At 43.3% G+C, this 23,018-nt stretch overlaps 1 protein-coding gene across 2 annotated transcripts in view; it reads left to right on the forward strand.

Moving 5' to 3' along the window:
- The first annotated feature begins 7,805 nt into the window (after positions 1–7,805).
- LOC122934901 (allantoinase, mitochondrial-like) overlaps positions 7,806–23,018 on the forward strand; it is a 63,475-nt gene continuing 48,262 nt past the window's right edge. Inside the window, exon 1 of one of the 2 annotated variants that reach the window (XM_044290556.1) lies at positions 7,806–7,982. In XM_044290556.1, coding sequence (XP_044146491.1) covers positions 7,961–7,982 — 22 coding nt within the window. In that variant the 5' untranslated portion in view covers positions 7,806–7,960. The other variant, XM_044290558.1, reaches the window with a different exon arrangement.

Below are 23,018 nucleotides of genomic sequence, written 5' to 3' on the forward strand. Positions count from 1 at the left end.
TGTGTGGGACAAATTACTATATGGGGCAGTGTGGGGGAAACTACTGTGTGGGGGAACCTACTGTGTGAGGAAAACCTACTGTGTGGGGACAGACTGGGGGAAACTACTATGTGGGGGAAATTACTGTGTGGAGCAAATGTGGAGTTAATTTATCAAACTGGTGTAAAGTAGAACTGGCATAGTTGCCTATAGCAGCCAATCAGGTTCCACCTTTCATATTTGACAGCTCTTTTGGAAATCCAGTTCTACTTTAGACCAGTTTGATAAATGACCCCAATTATGCCTACTGGGGTCACTATTTTTTCAGCAGTATAGTACTTGGGACATGGGGGAGCTCAGTAGGCACAGTATTGGAAGTGGCAGCAGGATGACACTGTGGGGACACCAGGATGGGGAGGTTGATGGAAAAATTGAGAAATCTAACGTGTCTGTGTTACAAACTTTGTAGAGACGAGATGTGGCTGAAAGAATTTGTCATGGCAGTCTAACGGAGGAGAAGAGGAAAGAGAAGGTCTACATGACAGGAGATGTCCCTGGATGTAAGAGGTATGTGGTCAAGTATTGGGTGGTGGTGGGGTGCCAGAGAAAGGACCCGTCCCAGGTGCCAAACACCCTAGGCACGCCACTGCCACCGTGCCACCAAAAGTCCGCTCCGGCCCTATTCACTATAATGGGGGTGGGACGGAGGTCCGGCTGCAGCACGGTAAACATGCCGAAAGGGCCGGACAAAAACCGCAGCATGCTGTAGTTTTGAGAATCTCTAGTAGCATGCTCTGTATCTTTACTGTGTCCCGTCAGGCAGCTCAGGTGACCGCTCCTTAAAAATAATCTCTGACTTCCTAAACACTCATTATAGTGCAATTCTTATCTTAGTAATTTAGTAATTTAGAGTTAAGGGTTATTAGATGAACAACAAAATAAAAATGAAAGTACGATTCACAGCTAGACAAACCATTAACCCTTTGTGACAGAACGACTGAATATTTTTAATAAGGACCAGTTGAAAAAATTGGCCAAAATGTATTAGCACCCTTTGAGGGCTATTAGACTGTCACATTGTCAATGATTATGAAGTCAAGAAGAAAGGCAGAGGTAAAAATTGTTTCTGGTGGATTGGAGGTTTTGGCCCAGAGGAGAGATTTTGGTAGACAGCTGCAAACATTAATACTGCTGTCCCTCTGAAGAGATTTTTAAAGCAATCTGAACCATACAAGAGGTTGTAAGGGAGGGGGTACTGTTACAGTGATGGCCAGTGCTGAGCTGCCTTCTGGTCTGCCAGTTCCCCCTCCATATAGGCCCAAGTAGTATGAAGTAGTACCAAGATTAGTTATCAAACTTTTGTATGGTTATCCTGGAAAAAAATGGCTTAGGGGAGATCTAATTTCAAAGTACCGTACAACTATCTGAGTGAACAGAACAGAAATTTTTCTAACATTCTTTTTTATATCTAGACCTGTAACCATGACAACCAAGCATGATGTACATCAAAAAGAAAAGAGGTTTCACCATCATCACAAATGTAGATTCTTTGCAATAGGAGAAGTGAGACAATGCAGCTCTCAGCCAGAGGAGGCTGGGATGGAAGAGGGCCCCATAGTGAAGTTCAAGAAGGTTCTGGATACCGCAAATAAATTGTGAAGTTCAAGAAGGTTCTGGATGCCCCACACATATTGTCAAGTTCAAGAAGTTTCTGGAAGCTGATAGGCCCTGGGAACACATACAGTAGATTGTTATATTAGATTTGTTTATTGGCAGTGAGCTTAGTTAATGATTTTTTTAAATTGAATACTCTTCTATTTGGTGCCAATTTTTGCAGTCTGTAGAATACGGTGTACATCTTGCACTATGTTTTTGGGAAGTACGCCTCAGCCTACATACCTCAGGAGCACGTGTCCTGATCTCTCACCAGTATATCTCTCTGAGGGAGGGAGGGGCGGTCAATAGAAGCTATATGGTTTGGGAGTTGTTAATACTTTATTATTTGTATTGTCTTTCTCTAAATCTTTCAATAAAAATGATCTGATTTAAAAACAAAAACACTATTCTACTTAACCATAAATCCATAAACTTGATAGATTGCTCATATACAGAAAATGCAGTGCTGTGCACACATTGTCAATGTAGTGATTTATGTAGCTGCAGCTGCCTGTCTCTAATACAAGAGTGATAACCTACACAATAAGAATGAAGCAGTGACGTATAACTAATGATAAAGGCAGAACTGCTTACACAGTGATCTTCTGACACCGGTTCTACCATAGCAGATGGAAAAATAAAATGCTACAGTCCTCAGCTCCAGTTATAGAAATGCAGAATTTACACACAATTGGGCTATAATTAGTACATGGCTGAGTCTGGCCTGCAGATTAGAATTGCTGCTCTATACTGAGGACTTAGTCCAGTTCTTACAAGAACTATAGAACGTGATCTCTTGTATTCTTTATTAATAAACAAATTAAATGGTCTGTCTGGAATTTTAAAAGGGTTTTCCAAGATTTTTTTTTTTTTTTATAAACACCTATTCTCTGGATAGGTCATCTGTATATGATCAGTGGGGTCCGATACCCAGCCCCCCGTCGATCAGCTGTTTGAGAATGCACCGGTGCTGCTGTTAGCACCGCTGCCTTCTCGCAGCGTAACAAGCATAGCACATTCACTTGAATGGAAAAGCAGAAAGAAGGCTGCAGCGCTCACAGTACGTGCAGCTCCATTCCACAATAGAGCAGTGCATCACGTGGCACATCCTGAGCTAGAGGGAGTGACTGACACGGAAGCGCATATCAGTACCGCGATCGCTGGGAACTGGACAAGAGCATATAGTGTGAGAGGCAGCTGTCTGTCAGGAGGACATGCCACTCCAGTCATTAGAGCAGTGCCTGTATGCCCGGCACAGCCCTAAGGATGAAGCAGGTGTTTTACCAGTGCATACAGTACTGCGCTTTTACTGTACTGTTTCAGATCGCCACCCCCCTCTTTCATAAAGATGGAGGTGCATGAGGCAACTGCCTCACATTGCCTCATTAAAGGTGGGTCCCTGAGCAATCATAGCTATCCAAGCTTTGCTGCAGGTGATGGACTATGGCTCAGACACCCAGCATCTTAGATCACATCCAGGACTAGGAAAAGCAGAGAGAAAGCTGCAGCGCTCACAGCAGCGCCACTGCCTTCTCAAACAGCTGATCGGCAGGGGTCCCCGCAATCTGGTGTGACCATATACAGTGACCAACACTGTGTAGATTCTATAATCCACCTCCCAATCTCCACTACTAACCTGATTCGGAATGGCACTTACAACACATGCACACTCACTGAAATCAATTTACCAGCACACCGTGGAGGCTGCCGAGCCTGCGAGGATAACACATGCAATTACATGTTCCAAAAGAGATGCTGCACTAGCTGAAATCAGCAGCCTGGAACCAGCAGTTCCACACAAACTAGGAGCAGTATGTGAAAGGGATCAATTCCACAAAAGGTCTAGAGCTGATTTCCTCATTGACACTGCAGTGACTAACAGTTGGACACTATGTTGCGGCTCATTATATAAACAGCTTATACATTATTTCTTCCTTTTTCCAAGCTGCAATAATTACTAGTCTATTTATCACTGTAGCAAAAACAATCCCCCAAAACACCCGAAAGGTTGAGTGTATATATAATTTTAACTTTACAGCAAGGGCCCTTCTGACTTTGTACATTTTTATTGATTAAACTATATTTATATTTTACTGTGCTGTTCCACATCATTTCAGTCTGGTGAAGTGCCTACAATTATTGGCATTGTATATTATGTCTCTACTAAAGTTGTCTACCATTATGGTTTTATACAGCGAGTTTTAAAGGGGTCCACATTATAGGTAATAAATGTACGATAGCTGGGAGTCCAGTTGCTGGGAACCCTGCGAATCACAAGAACAGGGTTGGTAAGTTCGCTGTGTAAATGAAGTGGTAGTGCACATGCATGACCAGACAACCTGGACATACTGTACAGCAACAGTAACGGTATATGTAAAATAAGTTACGGTATTCAATGTCAATATGGGCACCCCAATAACCATAGTATTCGACAGCTTATTCATCCCAATTTGAGAATCAAGGCTTTATGGCATTGCTTATGTATTACTCAAGGTGGGTACCTCAATAACAGTAAAAATAGACAGCTTATTCACCCCAATTTGAGAATTATTATTTATTTATTTCACACACTAGTGCTGACATATTCTCCTGTGCTTTACAGACATTAGCATCCAGCTGTCCCCAGTGGGGCTCACATACTAAGTTCCCTATAAGTATGTCTTTGGAGAGCGGGAGGAAACCCACGCAAACTCAGGGAGAACATACCAAGGCCTAATGGAATTGCTTATCTATTAAACAAGTTGGGCACCCCAATAACAGTTAAATTACACAGGTTATTCACCGCGATTTGAGAATCAAGGCCTAATTAAATCACTTATCTATAAAACAAAAGGGACACACTACTAATTCACCCCAATTTGAGCATCAAGGTATAATAAATCTGCTTGTCTATTAAACAAGGTGGGCACCCCAATAACAATAAAAATAGACAGCTTATTTACCTAAATTTAAGAATCAAGGCCTAATGGGATTGCTTATCTATTAAACATGGTGGACATCCCGAAAATGCTTGTACATGCCCTCATCATCTCCCGCCTAGACTACTGCAACACTCTCCTCTGTGGCCTTCCATCTAGCACTCTCACACCCCTCCAATCTATCCTCAACTCTGCTGCCTGACTAATCCACCTCTCACCCTATTACTCCTCTGCCTCTCCCCTCTGCCAATCCCTTCACTGGCTCCCCATTGCCCAGCGACTTCAGTTCAAAATACTAACAAATACATACAAGGCCGTCCATAACCTGTCCCCTCCCTACATCTCTGAGCTACTTTCCCGATACATCCCCAAACGCAATCTCCGATCCTCACAAGACCTTCTTCTCTCCTCTTATCACTTCTTCCCACAATCGCCTCCAAGATTTCTCCCGTGCATCCCCCACACTCTGGAACTCGCTACCCAAACATATCAGACTCTCACCTACTGTGGAATCCTTCAAAAGAAACCTGAAAACCCACCTCTTCAGACAAGCCTACAACCAGTGACCCTGCTGCCTCTATACCGCCATGACCAACTTCACCCGCACCTACTGTGTCCTTCTCCCATACCATGTAGATTGTAAGCCTCGCGGGCAGGGCCCTCTCTCCTTCTGTACCAGTCTGTAACTCGTTTTGTTTATGATTAGTGCAATTGTCTGTATTATGTATGTATACCCCTTATCATATGTACAGCGCTATGGAATGATTGGCGCTTTAATAATAAAAAATAAGAAGAACAGTTAAATGACACTACTTATTCACCTCAATTTGAGAATCAATGCCTAATGGAATTACTTATCTATAAAACAAGGTGGACATCCCAATAACTGTTAAATTACACAAATTATCAACCCCAATTTAAGAATGAAGACGTTATAGAATTGCTAATCTACTTAACAAGCAAGACACCCCAATAATAGTTAAATTACACAGCTTATTCACCCCAATTTGAGAATAAAGGTGTAATGGATCTGTGTATCTATTTAACAAAGGGGACACCCCAATAACAGTTAAATTACACTACTTATTCACCCCAATTTGAGAATCAAGGCGTAATAGAATTGCATATCTATTAAACAATGGGAACACCCCAATAATAGGTAAATAAGACAGCTTATTCACCCCAAAATAGATGGATACTGTTCAATTAGCTCTGTGCAGAGATTGATGCAAACTGAGCTGTCTCCTATGAATCTCTTCAATTTCCGATTACACATTCTGCACTCTCCATATACTCTCCCTATAGTGTGTAAAAACTCTCCCTATAATCTCCCTACACTGTCCCTGTAGTCTCCCTGTCCAAGATTCTACAGCTAAAGCTTTTTTAAACACTGTCCCTAGCACTTGTCACGTCTCTCCCTATGCTCAGTTAACTGTAAAATGGCTGAGACTGAGTGGTATTTTTATAGGGCTGTGACATCACAGGGGCTGGCTAGCTGCTGATTGGCTGGCTGTACTGCATCATGGGTGATCTATTGTTCCTCTTTGGTGGCACTATCGCTTTTGGAGGTACTGAAGGTGGCACTATTACTATTGAGAGTACTGTTATTCCTGCAGTATAATATTTAGGGCTATTGGGGAGCACAATGGGCACAGTATTAGGAGTAACAGCAGAATAACAATGTTGGGGCACCTGGAAGGGGAGGATGATAGAAAAGTGAGAAATGTAAGATGTCTGTGTGCCTTTCAGTTTCTGATTACACAGCCTGCACTCCATATGCTCTCCCTACAGTGTGTAAAAACGCTCCCTATGATCTCCCTACACTATTCCTGCAGTCTCCCTATCCAAGATTCTACAATTAAAGCTTGTTTAAGCACTGTCCCTAGCACTTGTCATTTCTCTCTCTATGGTCAGTTCAATGTAAAAAGTGAGGAATTTAAGATTCTCTGCAGAGATGAGACACGACTGAAAGAACTCATCGTGGATTCCTGGTCTGAATTTAGAAGATAAAGAAAGATAACATCAGAGGAGATGTCATTGGATGTAAGAAGTATGTGGTACCCCTTTAAATGTGGCACCAGTGGACAGCATTAAAAATTTAACTGCAATAGCAATAGTTAGCCCAGCTTGAGATACGTTTGGACAAACCCCTTTGATAAAGAAATCTCCCATAATATGATATCCATGACTTGAGGGCCTCATGGATTAGTGGCCAAAATTCAACACATGATAAAGTTTTATGTTCCCATGATCCTCACTTACAGGAAACAACAATATTGAAAAAGGTAATGAATTGCAATATAAAGTATAATTAGAAAAATACATAAGTTTCTTTATACATAAACTGCATTTGCATAAATCAGAAATGTATTCTCTGACTGTGACATAATACCAAGAGATCTGATGGCTGAGAATATGGGATTTAATAGATTGTAGTTCAGTCGCAAGTTGATAGGTTCAACAAATGAAAATACAGTACACCCTTATGAATGTCCATGTGTCATGGACGTTCCCGTCACAGGTGGCAGGAGATCGGTGAGACTGGCAACACGTGGTTTGATCTGACAGGTTTTCCTTGTGGATCAATAGGCGTCTGTGTTGTTTCTGGTAATGGTCATACCCCTTGCCTCAGGTGTTGCCAATGTGGTCATTTAACCTTCCTTATTTATTGTTGCTTCTCCCACAATGCCGTGCGGTTTATAGCTTCAGTTTCAGTTGTGGATAGCTGGTGTGTGGATCTCGGCAGAGTTCCTGGTGCTTCCATGCTCATTTGAAGTTAAGTCATTCCTTTCCCTTTTTGTATTTTGCTCTGTGTGTTGCGTGCCCCTATTGCTTGTATTAGGCCTGAAGGAGACTCCCATCCTTCCTTTTGGAGGAACAGGTAGTCTCGTCCCTGCCATTAGTACCAGGGTCGTATAGGGCTAGATAGAGCTCTAGGTAATCCTGTGTATGAACACACCTACCTCTGGTGTCTGTTCATACTGGTAGTCAGTCAGGATTTTGGGTAGGGTTTTACTAGGAGGTGTCCATCTTCCTTCCCTAGTTCTCAGGCCTGATTCCCTGTTCCCCCCTTCCTTCTTATGCTCGGTGTGGTGTTTCCCTCCCAAACCGAATCGTGACACCATGCTGGCCTTTGCTTAGGAAGTCAATAATTAATCTCCACAGAGGGAGACTGGGCAGACTGGGAGGGAATGAATACTCCAACAATTAATAGGGTCAGCAAACAGGACAGAAGAAAACGTTAAATCACTAACTGGTCAGAGAGCAAAGATTACCAGGGAGTCTGAGGGACACGAGTGACACTGGCACAGCCGAAAGGTAGCCAGAAATCCAGCCAGAAAGTGCTTTCACTGGGGGAAAAGCAAGCAAGAGATATCAAAGGGCACACATAAAACTGAACTGCACCTATGTCTATGGCAGCAAAAGCAGGTAATAGAAAATCAGATATTGGAGCAATAGACAAGGTAGGATCATTGAGGTTTTTTTCATTGACTCCATGGATATTGACATTTTTTGGTGTTGTCAAAGTGCCATGAGGAAATGCAGCCATAATAATTGTCACCTACTAATTATTTCTCTTCTTACAATCAACTGTTATATTGTCAACATGTTCTACTTTTTAAGGCTATTTTCACACTGGCGTTTTGAATTCCGTTTGTGAGATCCGTTTCAGGGCTCTCACAAACGGTTCAAAACGGATCAGTTCATCCCCAATGCATTCTGAATGGATAAGGATCCATTAAGAATGCATCAGTTTGGCTCCGCTCCGCCTCCATTCCGCTCTGGATGCGAACACCAAAACGCTGCATCTGGCGATGCGGACCCAAACGGATCCGTCCGTTTGGCTGACTTACAATGTAAGTCAATGGGGACGAATATGGTGCAATTGAAAACGGATCCGTCCCCCGTTGACTTTTAATGTAAGTCAGGACAGATCCGTTTTGACTTAGACTTTAAAAAAAAAAGAATAATGCAAACGGATCCGTTCTGAACGGATACAAGCGTTTGCATTATAGGTGCGGATCCATTTGTGCAGACGGATCCGCACCTAACGCAGGTGTGAAAGTAGCCTAAGACATATACAAACTATTATATTTTTCATTCAAAATGACAGTATAGATAATACAGTATTGTGATTATTTTCAATTCCCCATAATCACCCATTTCCCAACCCACCCTACCCTTGCGATGCGTGTCAAAGACCCTCCATGATCCCACTCAGACAACAATAGTATAAACATACAATTGGGGGCGAGAAGGATTAAGGCTTCCAAGCCTCCCATATCTTAATCCACTACTCCTGACTGTCTCTTTGCCTATATAGGACATTCTCATAGTTTTTAACCCTATTAACCAGATTTATCCAAGTATTCAAATTTGGAACATCTCGTGAGAACCAAACTCGAGTAATAAGAAGTCTAGCTAAAAACAATATTCTATTCAAAAGAATCTTCCTATACTTATGACAATTTACCTTAGATAAATCACTCAATATGCAATATTCAAACGGAATCGGGAGTCTCAATTTTTGACTAATAAAATTATTAATCACCAACCAGTATTTTTTTAATTCTGGACAGGACAGTGTAGGTGGTCAGCCCCAAAGAGGCCACACCGTGGACACTTAGAATTATCTCTTAACCCACATCTATTAAGCCATAAAGGCGTGACATATAATCTAAGTAAAATCTAAAATTGTACGTGATTAAAGGTATGTGATATTAAACTCCAATTCGCTAATATATTTCCCCATCCCTCTAAATTGAATCCTTAGGCACTCTAACCCTGTGATCTAAATTCCCTAAAAATCATTTAAAGGGGTTCTGCAGTTTTTTTAAACTGACGATCTATCCTCTGGATAGATCATCAGCATCTGATCGGCGGGGGTCTGACACCCGGGACCCCTGCCGATCAGCTGTTTGAGAAGGCAGCGGCGCTGGCAGTAGCGCCGCAGCCTTCTCACTGTTTACCGCAGGCCCAGTGACATCACGACTAGTATCACTGACCTGGGCGGGGCTAAGCTCTGTTCACTTGAATGGAGCTTAGCTGCACCAAGGCCAGTGATACTAGTCGTGACGTCACTGAGCCTGCGGTACACAGCGAGAAGGCTGTGGCACTACTACCAGCACCACTGCCTTCTCAAACAGCTGATCGGCAGGGGTCCCGGGTGTTGGAACCCCACCGATCAGATGCTGATGATCTATCCAGAGGATAGATCATCAGTTTAAAAAAAACTGCAGAACCCCTTTAAGGAGGTAGAAATATCTATCTCCAACAATGATTTATTTTTAACACTAGAAAGTGGCGAACATAGTTGAAAATATCTAAACCAGAACAAACTACCCATACATATAAAATAAAATTTTTTTGTCAATACTGGCTCCTGGCTATTTTATATAAGGCCTGTAGTTGAAAATTATACCAGAGAGGAGTACACTTAAGGGATCCTGTTATTCCCAGCCATCTTCTAATAGTGTCCCATGCCTTTGATAAAAAGAATTTGGCCTCTCTATACTCCTGTTGCATATTAATCAATTGCCCCGATTCCAATAATGTGACTATGTTGTTAAACTGGGATTTTCTACCAGAGTATAAAAATAAAAAATAAAAATAGTTTAAATCACCCCCCCTTTCCGTATTATTAAAAAATAAATACCAAAATAACAATAAATATAAACATCATGGGTATCACCGTGCCCATGCTATTGAAATTGAAAATAAATTTCCAACACGGCGAATGGCGTAATGGAAAAAAAGGGTCAAAATGGCCAATTTGCTATTTTTTCATTGCTTCTCTGTAATAAAATGAGATAAAAAAGTCACGCATACTCCAAAATGGTATCAATTAAAAGTAAAGATTGTTCCACAAAAAATGAGCCCCTAGACAGCTCAGTAGACGTAAGTATAAAAGAAAGTTATGGGGGGTCAGAATATGATATAAAAAAAAAACATTTCTCAAAGTTTACATTTATTTTTACACAATTTAGACATAAAGAACCTATACATATGGGGTATCATTGTAATCTTACTGACCCATAGAATGAAGGGCATGGGTCAGTTTTGCCATAAACAAAATGCCGTGGGAACAAAACCCGTAAAACGGGGAAGGGATTACGTTTTCTTTCCAATTTCACCCCATTTGGAATTTTTTAACCGCTTCCCACAACATTTTATGCTATAATTAATGGTGGCATTAGAAAGTACAACTTGTCTCGCAAAAAATAAGCCCTCATACAGCTATGTGACCAGAAAAATAAAAAAGTTAGGGCTCATGGAAAATAGGGAAGAAAAATGAAAATGCAAAAACGAAAAAACCTCCGGTACCCAAAGGGTTAAGCCTTACCCTTTTTCTTCCCCACAACAAATAATTATTAATTCTCGCGATAAGCTTAAAATACGTATCCTCTATCCATATAGGTGAATTCCTAAGGATATAGAGGAGCTGGGGCAAAATCACCATCTTGACCAGGGAAACTCTGTCATCTCTAGATAAAGGAAGTCGGAGCCATATCCCAATTTTTTACCTCAACTTAGTTAATAATGGAATCAAATTAAGCTGTAGAAAATCTTCAATCTTAGGAGATACAGTCATATTCAGATATAGCCTATTAAGAATTAGAAACATTCAGCATAGTCAGAGTTCCTTCAGTAGAGAGTACAAAGCTATCCACTGGCATAATAGTGGTTTTTCACCAGTTTATATCTAGGCCTGAGAGCTTACCGAAAGAATAAACTACATGGATGAGTCTTGGAAGAATTGTATTAGTATGATGTATAAAAAATAAAACATCATCCGCGTATAAGGAAATGTGGTCCTCCACCCCCATTGCTCCAAACCCTTCAATCTTAGAATCTTGCCTAACAGCCAGGGCTAGGGGCTCAATATAAATATCAAATAACAATGGGAAAAGAGGACAGTGTCACGGATGAGGCATTTTTGGGTAAGAGGTGCAGAATCAATTGCAAAGACAGAAATGCTTTTTTTTCTAGTGCACTAGTAGTCAACCCATGAAAGCGAACAAACTGTTCATAAATCAGGTTAACCCCTTCCCCACTATCGATAAATACCTCGATTTCCACCATTTTGGACTCTAGCACCACCTCGGCAGACAGGAGAAATCGGGTACTGCCAGTAAATGACAAAAGTTTTCTTGCTCCCCACCCACACGACCAATAGTTATTTGGGGATTAAACGTTTTTCTTTTGTTTTCACCTTGACACTGAATGTACGGGCAAATATTCACAAAATGTCCCTTCTTTCCACAAGAAAAACAGACTCCCTTCATATGACCAAAGCTCTTGCCAGCAGTCTCAGGAGTAGCTTCGCCTAACTGCACAGGCACATTACAAGGCACAACCACAGGTGTCTCTTTACCATAAGTGTCAAAGGAAGCCGCCACCTTGTTTGACAGTAACAGTATGTCTTGAGGGTGAGGACCCCTAGATCTCTCCCTCAGGCGTCTATCAAGACGTACAGCAAGGGACATAGCTGCTTCCAATTACTCAGGATTTTCATGAAAGGCCAATGCGTCCAGCAGCCTCTCAGATAGACCCTGACAGAATTGGCTATGGAGAGCAGGATCATTACACTCCGTATCCGTAGCCCATCTCCTAAACTCAGAGCAATAGATCTCCGCAGAGCGCTCTCCCTGCCATAAACCACGTAACTTGGTTTCGGCCTGAGAGATCCGATCCGGGTCATTGTAAATAAAAGCCAAGGCTCTAAAAAAAATCATCTACCAACTGGAGGGACAGTGATCCAGTCAGCAGGGAAAAAGCCCACGACTGGGCGTCATCTTAAATTATCATTTACATGACTCCCTGAACCGGATGAAATTGTCACTACCTCCAGAAAATCTGTTCGGGAGAGCCACCTTCGGTTCAGGGCAGGCCTGGTACCCACCACCGGAACCAGCCGCCTGTGGTTTCTGAATCTGTAAGACTGTCGCATGGAGGTCTGCTACTTCCCAAGACTCCATCTGTTCGAACAAGTGCAGACATCCATAGTTGCACTGACCTGAACCCAAAAACTGCGTTTATGGCGGTAGATTATATCACGGCTGAGGTAAAGAAGTAAACACCACACCGAAAGCCAGGGGGAGGAAGGAAAAGCCACTAGGCCTCAACGCTAGGGAAAGGTAAGGGTCACCACCTAAAGAACCCTACTCCTGGCCCTGACTCCTAACAGTATGGGCATAGGGCACCCCTTGAAGGTAGAAATTTCCATACACAGGAACCTGGAAGCCCTGGAGACCCCGAGGAGCCCTAAAGATATTGGCAGGGCTGAGACAACCCATTCCTTCCAAGATGAAGGAACAAGCGTCTCCCTGAGGCCTAGTAACAACAACCAAGGGGAAAAGACAAAATACCAACAAGTGAGACACTTAGCTTCTGTTGTAAAAGGATGAGCAGGAACTCAAGGAGAACCACACTCCAGCTCTTTCTAAAACTAAATGAAGCAATCTACCGCATAGTCAGAAGGGTGGGGTCAGACTATAAAGGGTAGAAGTGATGACCATTGAGCAACAGCTGAGACAAGGGAAGTGTTCATTAACCCTATCAACACTGAATCAAGAGAAATCAAGGAGGCTGTTAGATTCCTCCACGCCCAGTCTCCTTGATCTCCTGACATCAGTCACCTGAGGGACCGTGACAGACAGCCCTGGCGAGTACCCCTATTCAAAGCAAAACTCGTTCTCAAACTCCCATTAATATTTATCTATACAGAAATTGAATCATATCTATAAATCTATCTCCAAACTTGAAAGCGTCCAAGGACAGGATGGAGGGGAGACTGAATGTTTGTAAATAACCGATGAAGATTATAATGGGTACCCTTATTTGGAATAAACCCATTCAGGTCTGGGTGTATAATTAAAGAAACAACCTTAGAAAGTCTTGTAGTGAGAATCATTGAAAGAAGCTTCACATCGGTATTCAGTAAGAATATAGGTCTATATGACCTCAGATCCAAGGGATCCTTACCTTTTTTCAATATTAATGTTATTACAGCTTTTGTCATTGATTCCGGCAAAGTCCCATCTTTTAATGAGTGAACAAATACCTTCAGTAGACTAGGGAGAATAGCCTCAATATATCTACGATAGAATTAGAATTAATATTGAAATCCATCTAACCCAGGGGAGGAATTACCGGAGCATGCTTTAATTGCTGCCTCTACTTCTTGTAGGGAAAAATCTACCTCAAGCGATTCCCTCAAAATATCTGTAAGAACTGGAAAAGAAATAGCATCCAGATAGGAATCCATCATTTCATCCGTAATATTGGTATCGGCTTTATATAAATCCCCTTTATGGACTCTTGATCATTAACAATTCTACCATCTATTAGACGGATGCTACCTATCTGCTTTTTTTTTATCTTGATTGGAAATCACCCTTGGTGTTTTCCCAGGCAACCTGATTCCGTAAAGGATTTCTGAACCTTGAAAAATAGCCTCTGCTGGGCCTTGTCAAGCAAAAAGTCAGAATATGACTGCATTCTGCATAGCTTTTCTATTTACTTCTAGAAGTTACTGTTACTAGAAAAGTCATTCATGGCTGATGTCGCTGCTTCTTTTAACGCCTTCTCCTTAATACTCTACCCTTTCCTTAGATTAAAAATATTACTAACAAAAATCCCCCTCATAAAGACCTCGAATGCATCCCATACTACTTGGGTCTTAGCTGAATTATAATTAATTTCCCAAAAGCGCACAATTTTCTGTTGTATTAATTCATGATTATCCATTACTGACATCCAATAAGTATTTAATCTACGGTAAATGGGGGTCTTACCATGTCTTTGTAATCAGTCATGCATACTATAGCTCAGGGGAGAGAAGGTACATGGTCCGAGAGAGACCTGGCCTCATATTTAATCAGTTTTGCATATCTCATATAATTTTTATTTATTAAGGCCAGATCTATCCTGGACATAGATTTTCCAGATTTGCTTACGCAAGAATAAACTCTTCTCCCTTGCCCTAGGCATCCTCAAACATCCCCAAAGCCGGATTCCTGACAGAAGCGGGCCAGGGGTGACCCCCAGGGAAAAATATGGCAATCCACCTTCCCCATGGAGATCCTATCTGTGATAGGATTAATTACACAATTAAAGTCCCCAATAATTAGCGAGAAACATTCAGGCCATTGCTCCATAAAAGTAAGCAAAGAGTTAAGTACATATAGGGAGAAACGGGGTGGCATATAGACAAAGGTACATAATTTCCCAGCAAGTTTACCATATAAAAAAACATATCTCCCCTGCCTGTCAACAGAGGAAGCCTCACAGACATAATCAATCGCCCTATGTATGAAAACCGTTATTCCTCTGGAATAGCTAGTAAAGGTAGAATGATAAGTCTGGGAAGTCCATCACCTGCCGACACGCCGAGAGGTCTCCTTAGTAAGATGGGTCTCCACCAAACAGACAATAGCTGGAAGATATCTCTGTAAAAGGTCAAAAACCGCTTGTCTCTTTAATTTATCACCCAGACCCCGAACATTCCAAGTTAAAGGGATTCTGTCATGAGATTTTAGCCCTCTGAGCTAAACATATGCCCATGTCCGTACTAATAACATGAATCCTAAACTGGCCTTATTAAACCTGCTTGTGGCTCTATTAGCCCAAAAAACTGGTTTTTATAACCAGTCAATCGCCAAGAGTCCGCGGCACATCAGGCTGGGCATAGTGCGCAGGCGCGGGATCTAGCAGAGGGCCAGCCGGATCTGGCGGAGGCGGCGCTGAGGTGAGGAAGGCGTCACTGTAAACAGGGAGGGCGGCGATTAAGACTGGGAAGAAGGCGCTGGGCACCAGACGGCCGGGCACCCTGTATTAACTGACATCCCCTTGGGCACCTTAGGTAGGCGATTGACCAATTATAAAAAACAGTTTTTTGGGCTAATAGAGCCACAAGCAGGTTTAATAAGGGCAGTTTAGGATTCATGTTATTAGTACGGACATGGGCATATGTTTAGCTTCTGACATTCAATCAACCAAAAGAGTCCCAAGCCCTAAAGGCTTCCAATAACCCCAACCCCTCCCTAGTAGGGATGAGCGAACTCGAACTGTATAGTTCGGGTTCGTACCGAATTTTGGGGTGTCCGTGACACGGACCCAAACCCGGACATTTTCGTAAAAGTCCGGGTTCCGGTTCGGTGTTCGTCGCTTTCTTGGCGCTTTTGTGACGCTTTCTTGGCGCTTTTTGAAAGGCTGCAAAGCAGCCAATCAACAAGCGTCATACTACTTGCCCCAAGAGGCCGTCACAGCCATGCCTACTATTGGCATGGCTGTGATTGGCCAGAGCACCATGTGACCCAGCCTCTATTTAAGCTGGAGTCACATAGCGCCGCCCGTCACTCTGCTCTGATTAGCGTAGGGAGAGGTTGCGGCTGCGACAGTAGGGCGAGATTAGGCAGATTAACTCCTCCAAAGGACTTGATTAATCGATCGATCTGCAGATGTGCATCATTGAGTTGCTGAAATTCAATTGCTCACTGTTTTTAGGCTGCCCAGACCGTTTGTCAGTCACTTTTTTCTGGGGTGATCGGCGGCCATTTTGTGTCTTGTGGTGCGCCCGCACAAGCTGCGACCAAGTGCATTTAACCCTCAATGGTGTGGTTGTTTTTTGGCTAAAGCCTACATCAGGGTGAAGCTGTCACACCAAGTGCATTTAACCAGCAATAGTCTGTTTATTTTTTGGCCATATACTACATCAGGGGCAAGCTGCGCCCGTCACCAAGTGCATTTAACCCTCAGTAGTGTGGTTGGTCAAGCTGTCACACCAAGTGCATTTAACCAGCAATAGTCTGTTCATTTTTTGGCCATATACTACATCAGGGGCAAGCTGCGCCTGTCACCAAGTGCATTTAACCCTCAGTAGTGTGGTTGGTCAAGCTGTCACACCAAGTGCATTTAACCAGCAATAGTGTGGTTATTTTTTGGCCATATCCCAGTCTAATTCTGTCAGTAAATCCATACCGGTCACCCAGCGCCTAAATACTAGGCCTCAAATTTATATCCCGCTAAATCTGTCGTTACCGCTGTACTGTTGTGGCTGGGCAAGTTATTTAGTGTCCATCAAAGCACATTTTTTGTTCTGGGTTGAAATACAATTCCCAATTTAGCAATTTCATAATTTAGTGGTTTCTGCTATATCAGAGCTATTTGAAATCTATTCCTAAAAGGGTATATAATATTCAAGGTGCACATAGGGTCATTCAGAATAACTTCACACACACGCTACTGTGCATTTCCAACTTTAATTCTGTCAGTAAATCCATACCGGTCACCCAGCGCCTAAATACTAGGCCTCAAATTTATTTCCCGCTAAATCTGTCGTTACCGCTGTACTGTTCTGGCTGGACAAGTTATTTAGTGTCCGTCAAAGCACATTTTTTGTTCTGGGTTGAAATACAATTCCCAATTTAGCAATTTCATAATTTAGTGGTTTCTGCTATATCAGAGCTATTTGAAATCTATCCCTAAAAGGGTATATAATATTCAAGGTGCACATAGGGTCATTCAGAATAACTTCACACACACGCTACTGTGCATTTCCAAGTTTAATTCTGTCAGTAAATCCATACCGGTCACCCAGCGCCTAAATACTAGGCCTCAAATTTATATTCAGCTGAATTTGAATACAATACATTGGGCCAAATAATATTTTTGTTGTTGTGGTGAACGATAACAATGAGGAAAACATCTAGTAAGGGACGCGGACGTGGACATGGTCGTGGTGGTGTTAGTGGACCCTCTGGTGCTGGGAGAGGACGTGGCCGTTCTGCCACATCCACACGTCCTAGTGTACCAACTACCTCAGGTCCCAGTAGCCGCCAGAATTTACAGCGATATATGGTGGGGCCCAATACCGTTCTAAGGATGGTAAGGCCTGAGCAGGTACAGGCATTAGTCAATTGGGTGGCCAACAGTGGATCCAGCACGTTCACATTATCTCCCACCCAGTCTTCTGCAGAAAGCGCACAGATGGCGCCGGAAAACCAACCCCATCAGTCTGTCACATCACCCCCATGCATACCAGGGAAACTGTCTGAGCCTCAAGTTATGCAGCAGTCTCTTATGCTGTTTGAAGACTCCACTGGCAGGGTTTCCCAAGGGCATCCACCTAGCCCTTCCCCAGCGGTGAAAGACATAGAATGCACTGACGCACAACCACTTATGTTTCCTGATGATGAGGACATGGGAATACCACCTCAGCATGTCTCTGATGATGACGAAACACAGGTGCCAACTGCTGCGTCTTTCTGCAGTGTGCAGACTGAACAGGAGGTCAGGGATCAAGACTGGGTGGAAGACGATGCAGGGGACGATGAGGTCCTAGACCCCACATGGAATGAAGGTCGTGCCACTGACTTTCACAGTTCGGAGGAAGAGGCAGTGGTGAGACCGAGCCAACAGCGTAGCAAAAGAGGGAGCAGTGGGCAAGAGCAGAACACCCACCGCCAAGAGACTCTGCCTGCTACTGACCGCCGCCATCTGGGACCGCGCACCCCAAAGGCAGCTTCAAGGAGTTCCCTGGCATGGCACTTCTTCAAACAATGTGCTGACGACAAGACCCGAGTGGTTTGCACGCTGTGCCATCAGAGCCTGAAGCGAGGCAAATTTATGAAAATGGACTCTTACAGTGGTGGGTGACGTGAAGCCTGATTCTCTGCTATGACATGCAGACTGATTCTCTGCTGACATGAAGCCAGATTGTCTGTTACGGGACCTCTCTCCTCTGCCTGGGTGCTGGGCCTAAATTTATGAAAATTGACTCTTACAGTGGTGGGTGACGTGAAGCCTGATTCTCTGCTATGACATGCAGACTGATTCTCTGCTGACATGAAGCCAGATTGTCTGTTACGGAACCTCTCTCCTCTGCCTGGGTGCTGGGCCTAAATTTATGACAATGGACTGTTGCAGTGGTGGCTGACGTGAAGCCTGATTCTCTGCTATGACATGCAGACTGATTCTCTGCTGACATGAAGCCAGATTGTCTGTTACGGGACCTCTCTCCTCTGCCTGGGTGCTGGGCCTAAATATCTGACAATGGACTGTTACAGTGGTGGGTGACGTGAAGCCTGATTCTCTGCTATGATATGAAGACTGATTCTCTGCTGACATGAAGCCAGATTGTCTGTTACGGGACCTCTCTCCTCTGCCTGGGTGCTGGGCCTAAATTTATGACAATGGACTGTTGCATTGGTGGCTGACGTGAAGCCTGATTCTCTGCTATGACATGAAGACTGATTCTCTGCTGACATGAAGCCAGATTCTCTGTTAAGGGACCTCTCTCCTCTGCCTGGGTGCTGGGCCTAAATATATGCCAATGGACTGTTGCACTGGTGGCTGACGTGAAGCCTGATTGTCTGTTACGGGACCTCTCTCCTCTGCCTGGGTGCTGGGCCTAAATTTATGAAAATGGACTCTTACAGTGGTGGGTGACATGAAGCCTGATTCTCTGCTATGATATGAAGACTGATTCTCTGCTGACATGAAGCTAGATTGTCTGTTACGGGACCTCTCTCCTCTGCCTGGGTGCTTGGCCTAAATTTATGAAAATGGACTGTTACAGTGGTGGGTGACGTGAAGCCTGATTCTCTGCTATGACATGAAGACTGATTCTCTGCTGACATGAAGCCAGATTGTCTGTTACGGGACCTCTCTCCTCTGCCTGGGTGCTGGGCCTAAATATATGCCAATGGACTGTTGCAGTGGTGGTGGTGTCTGACGTGAAGCCTGATTCTCTGCTATGACATGCAGACTGATTCTCTGCTGACATGAAGACAGATTCTCTGTTACGGGACCTCTCTCCTCTGCCTGGGTGCCAGGGCCTAAATATCTGAGAATGGACTGTTCCAGTGGTGGGTGACGTGAAGCCAGATTCTCTGCTATGGGACCTCTCTCCAATTGATTTTGGTTAATTTTTATTTATTTAATTTTTATTTTAATTCATTTCCCTATCCACATTTGTTTGCAGGGGGTTTACCTACATGTTGCTGCCTTTTGCAGCCCTCTAGCCCTTTCCTGGGCTGTTTTACAGCCTTTTTAGTGCCGAAAAGTTCGGGTCCCCATTGACTTCAATGGGGTTCGGGTTCGGGACGAAGTTCGGATCGGGTTCGGATCCCGAACCCGAACATTTCCGGGAAGTTTGGCCAAACTTCTCGAACCCAAACATCCAGGTGTCCGCTCAACTCTACTCCCTAGCCTATGAGACGCATCACCCCCCCATACCCTTCTTCCCCCCTTATACCCTCTTCCCCCAAACCCTCTTTTCTCCCCACCCTCCCCAAAAAATAAATCTAACCCCCAAATCCACCTGATCCGCAACATTTTGCAACAGATCTCTCAACTAAGACCGTCCCTCCCCCTCTCACTACCACCTAGCCCCACCACTAGAGATGGCCTTGGGGTTCGCCCGGCAGTCATTTCGGCAGTCATTTCGTGGCGAACTTTTCTCGCTCGCGATTCACCGAACATGCGAACATATGGCGATATTCGCATGCGCCATATTTGTTTGCATAGCGCCGAACTTTGACCCATGACACATCCATCAGGTGGGACAGGACACACCCCCTACCCTATAAATAAACCCGATCTGGCAGCCATTTTACATTCTGTTTTTTTGCCAGTGTAGGGAGAGGTTGCTGTGTGGAACAGGGACAAACTGTTAGGGACACTAAACGCTAGCTAATAGGGCCACAAAAGTCATTTTAAGGACTGGTATAGGTGTGCTATCGATAGGTGTGACATACTATGGGGTGTGATATACTTCTAATATACATTCTAACATAGAAATTATATTATAATGCATTTGTATTGTGCAGCAGTTGTGTGCAGTTCTGCTGTGATACCGCAGCTAGATAGAGGGACAAACGCTATTGGAATAACTAATTGCAATGGGTGATACCTGTTGCTCCAAAAACAACTGGTTGAGGGCTGCGATATGCCTTCTTCCACAAAATACTGATTGAGGGGTGCAATATACCTGTTTCCGCCAAATACTGATTGATGGGTGCCATATACCTTCTTCCACAAATCCTGATTGAGTAGTGCTATATACCTGTTTCCGCCAAATACTGATTGAGGGGTGCTATTTACCAGTTTCCGCCAAATACTGATTGAGGGGTGCTATATACCTGTTTCCGGGTGCTATTGCTATATACCTGCCTCCAGCAAATACTGATTGAGGGGTGCAATGCACCTGCTTCCACAAAATACTGATTGAGGGGTGCCATATACCTTCTTCCACCAAATATTGACTGAGGGCTGCAATACACCTGCTTCCACAAAATACTGATTAAGGGGTGCCATATATCTGTTTCCGCCAAATACTGATTGAGGGGTGCTATATACCTGTTTCCGCCAAATACTGATTGAGGGGTGCCATATACCTTCTTCCACTAAATACTAATTGAGGAGTGCTATTGCTATATACCTTCTTCCACCAAATACTGATTGAGGGGTGCAATACACCTTTTTCCACCAAATACTGATTGAGGGGTGCAATATAATGGATGTTCAATGTGCATGTGAGAGATATTTCTCTGCTGTCCATAAATACATGCTACAGACTTAGTGCTGTGATGTTACAACAAAAATGTGTGCACCAATCACTAATATCTACTAAGACCTTATAAAATGTGAAGTTGTGTGTACTGCGAAAAAAAAAATTGCATCATTAGGGATTTTCACAATGGCGCATTTTTAAACACTATCTGCATATAAAGCTATTGTTCTGACATGCATGAGAAATGTAATCAAATACACTGCTTTAATGTCAAATCAACGTTGCGAAAATTTCTGCCAACCATCTTTTCTGATCGCATCCAATTTCGGGTCAGTGGAAACCAGTTGCTGTAGTAGGCCACACCTATTTGGCGCATGACAATACGCGTAAATTATATTGCTGATATTTCGCAATGAAAAAAAAAATACATGGAGATCACAAATTCGCATAATACATCTGTTATGTCACTGCCTATGTTGTGGGACGATTTGTGCACTTCTAGTAAGTATTTGGTTGCTGCAAATATGACCTGAAGGTTTTTCAGGTTCGGCTGCCACTAAAGTGAATTGGGCCCGCCACGAACTTGCGGTTCGCGAACATTTGATCGCGTTTGCGAATCGTCCCGGCTGATGTTCATCTATCACTACCCACCACTGCTACCAATCAGGAAAAGGAAAATGAAGCCTATCAAATATTATTCCGGTCAAGCCAATTCATAGCAAGGTCCGAAGAATCAAAAAAATAAATTACATCACTAAAGATGATCCAAAGTTTAGCTTGATAAACAAATGAGTACTTAATATTTTCCTGTAAACATTTTTAACCTGTCGAATATCTTCAATATAAAAAGAATCTTTATATAAAAGAGAGTATAAAAAAAAAAAATTATATGATCCTTCAGGCGGACATAATCGCCTCTGAGTTCTTTTATCGAGTATGTTAATGTTTTTTTATTAACTACGGCGGGCCCTCCCTATATTTTGTGTGGCTGCACTGCGCTTACTTGTCAGCGCGAGACCCGTGACCTCCGCAGCGGGTCTCGCGGGATTACAGCAGCCAGGAATGACGAGCCCGCCGGCCGCCTCAGCCCTCAAGTGAGGAAAGTGGAGCACACAAGAGTAGGTAGTCCTTTTTTATGTTAAAAATGGCACACACCGGCGTCCGGCTTCATACGGAGGGGGGACATGAATGATGATCAGTGGTGCCGTGAGGCAGTGTGTCTGAATTCAGAAGGGCCCCGACCGGCCGTAATAGGGCAGCAAATAATGAGGAGCCCAGGGGCAAATGAAAATGAAATACTCTGTGGGCAAAAATCAAAATGTATAGAGGGAGCGGGCGGGGGCAAAATGAAATATAGTAAGAGTCTCACTACACTACGTGCAGAATTATTAGGCAAATGAGTATTTTGACCACATCATCCTCTTTATGCATGTTGTCTTACTCCAAGCTGTATAGGCTCGAAAGCCTACTACCAATTAAGCATATTAGGTGATGTGCATCTCTGTAATGAGAAGGGGTGTGGTCTAATGACATCAACACCCTATATCAGGTGTGCATAATTATTAGGCAACTTCCTTTCCTTTGGCAAAATGGGTCAAAAGAAGGACTTGACAGGCTCAGAAAAGTCAAAAATAGTGAGATATCTTGCAGAGGGATGCAGCACTCTTAAAATTGCAAAGCTTCTGAAGCGTGATCATCGAACAATCAAGCGTTTCATTCAAAATAGTCAACAGGGTCGCAAGAAGCGTGTGGAAAAACCAAGGCGCAAAATAACTGCCCATGAACTGAGAAAAGTCAAGCGTGCAGCTGCCAAGATGCCACTTGCCACCAGTTTGGCCATATTTCAGAGCTGCAACATCACTGGAGTGCCCAAAAGCACAAGGTGTGCAATACTCAGAGACATGGCCAAGGTAAGAAAGGCTGAAAGACGACCACCACTGAACAAGACA

This window comes from Bufo gargarizans, chromosome 4, assembly GCF_014858855.1.
Source record: "Bufo gargarizans isolate SCDJY-AF-19 chromosome 4, ASM1485885v1, whole genome shotgun sequence".
Classification (NCBI taxonomy): Eukaryota; Metazoa; Chordata; class Amphibia; order Anura; family Bufonidae; genus Bufo; species Bufo gargarizans.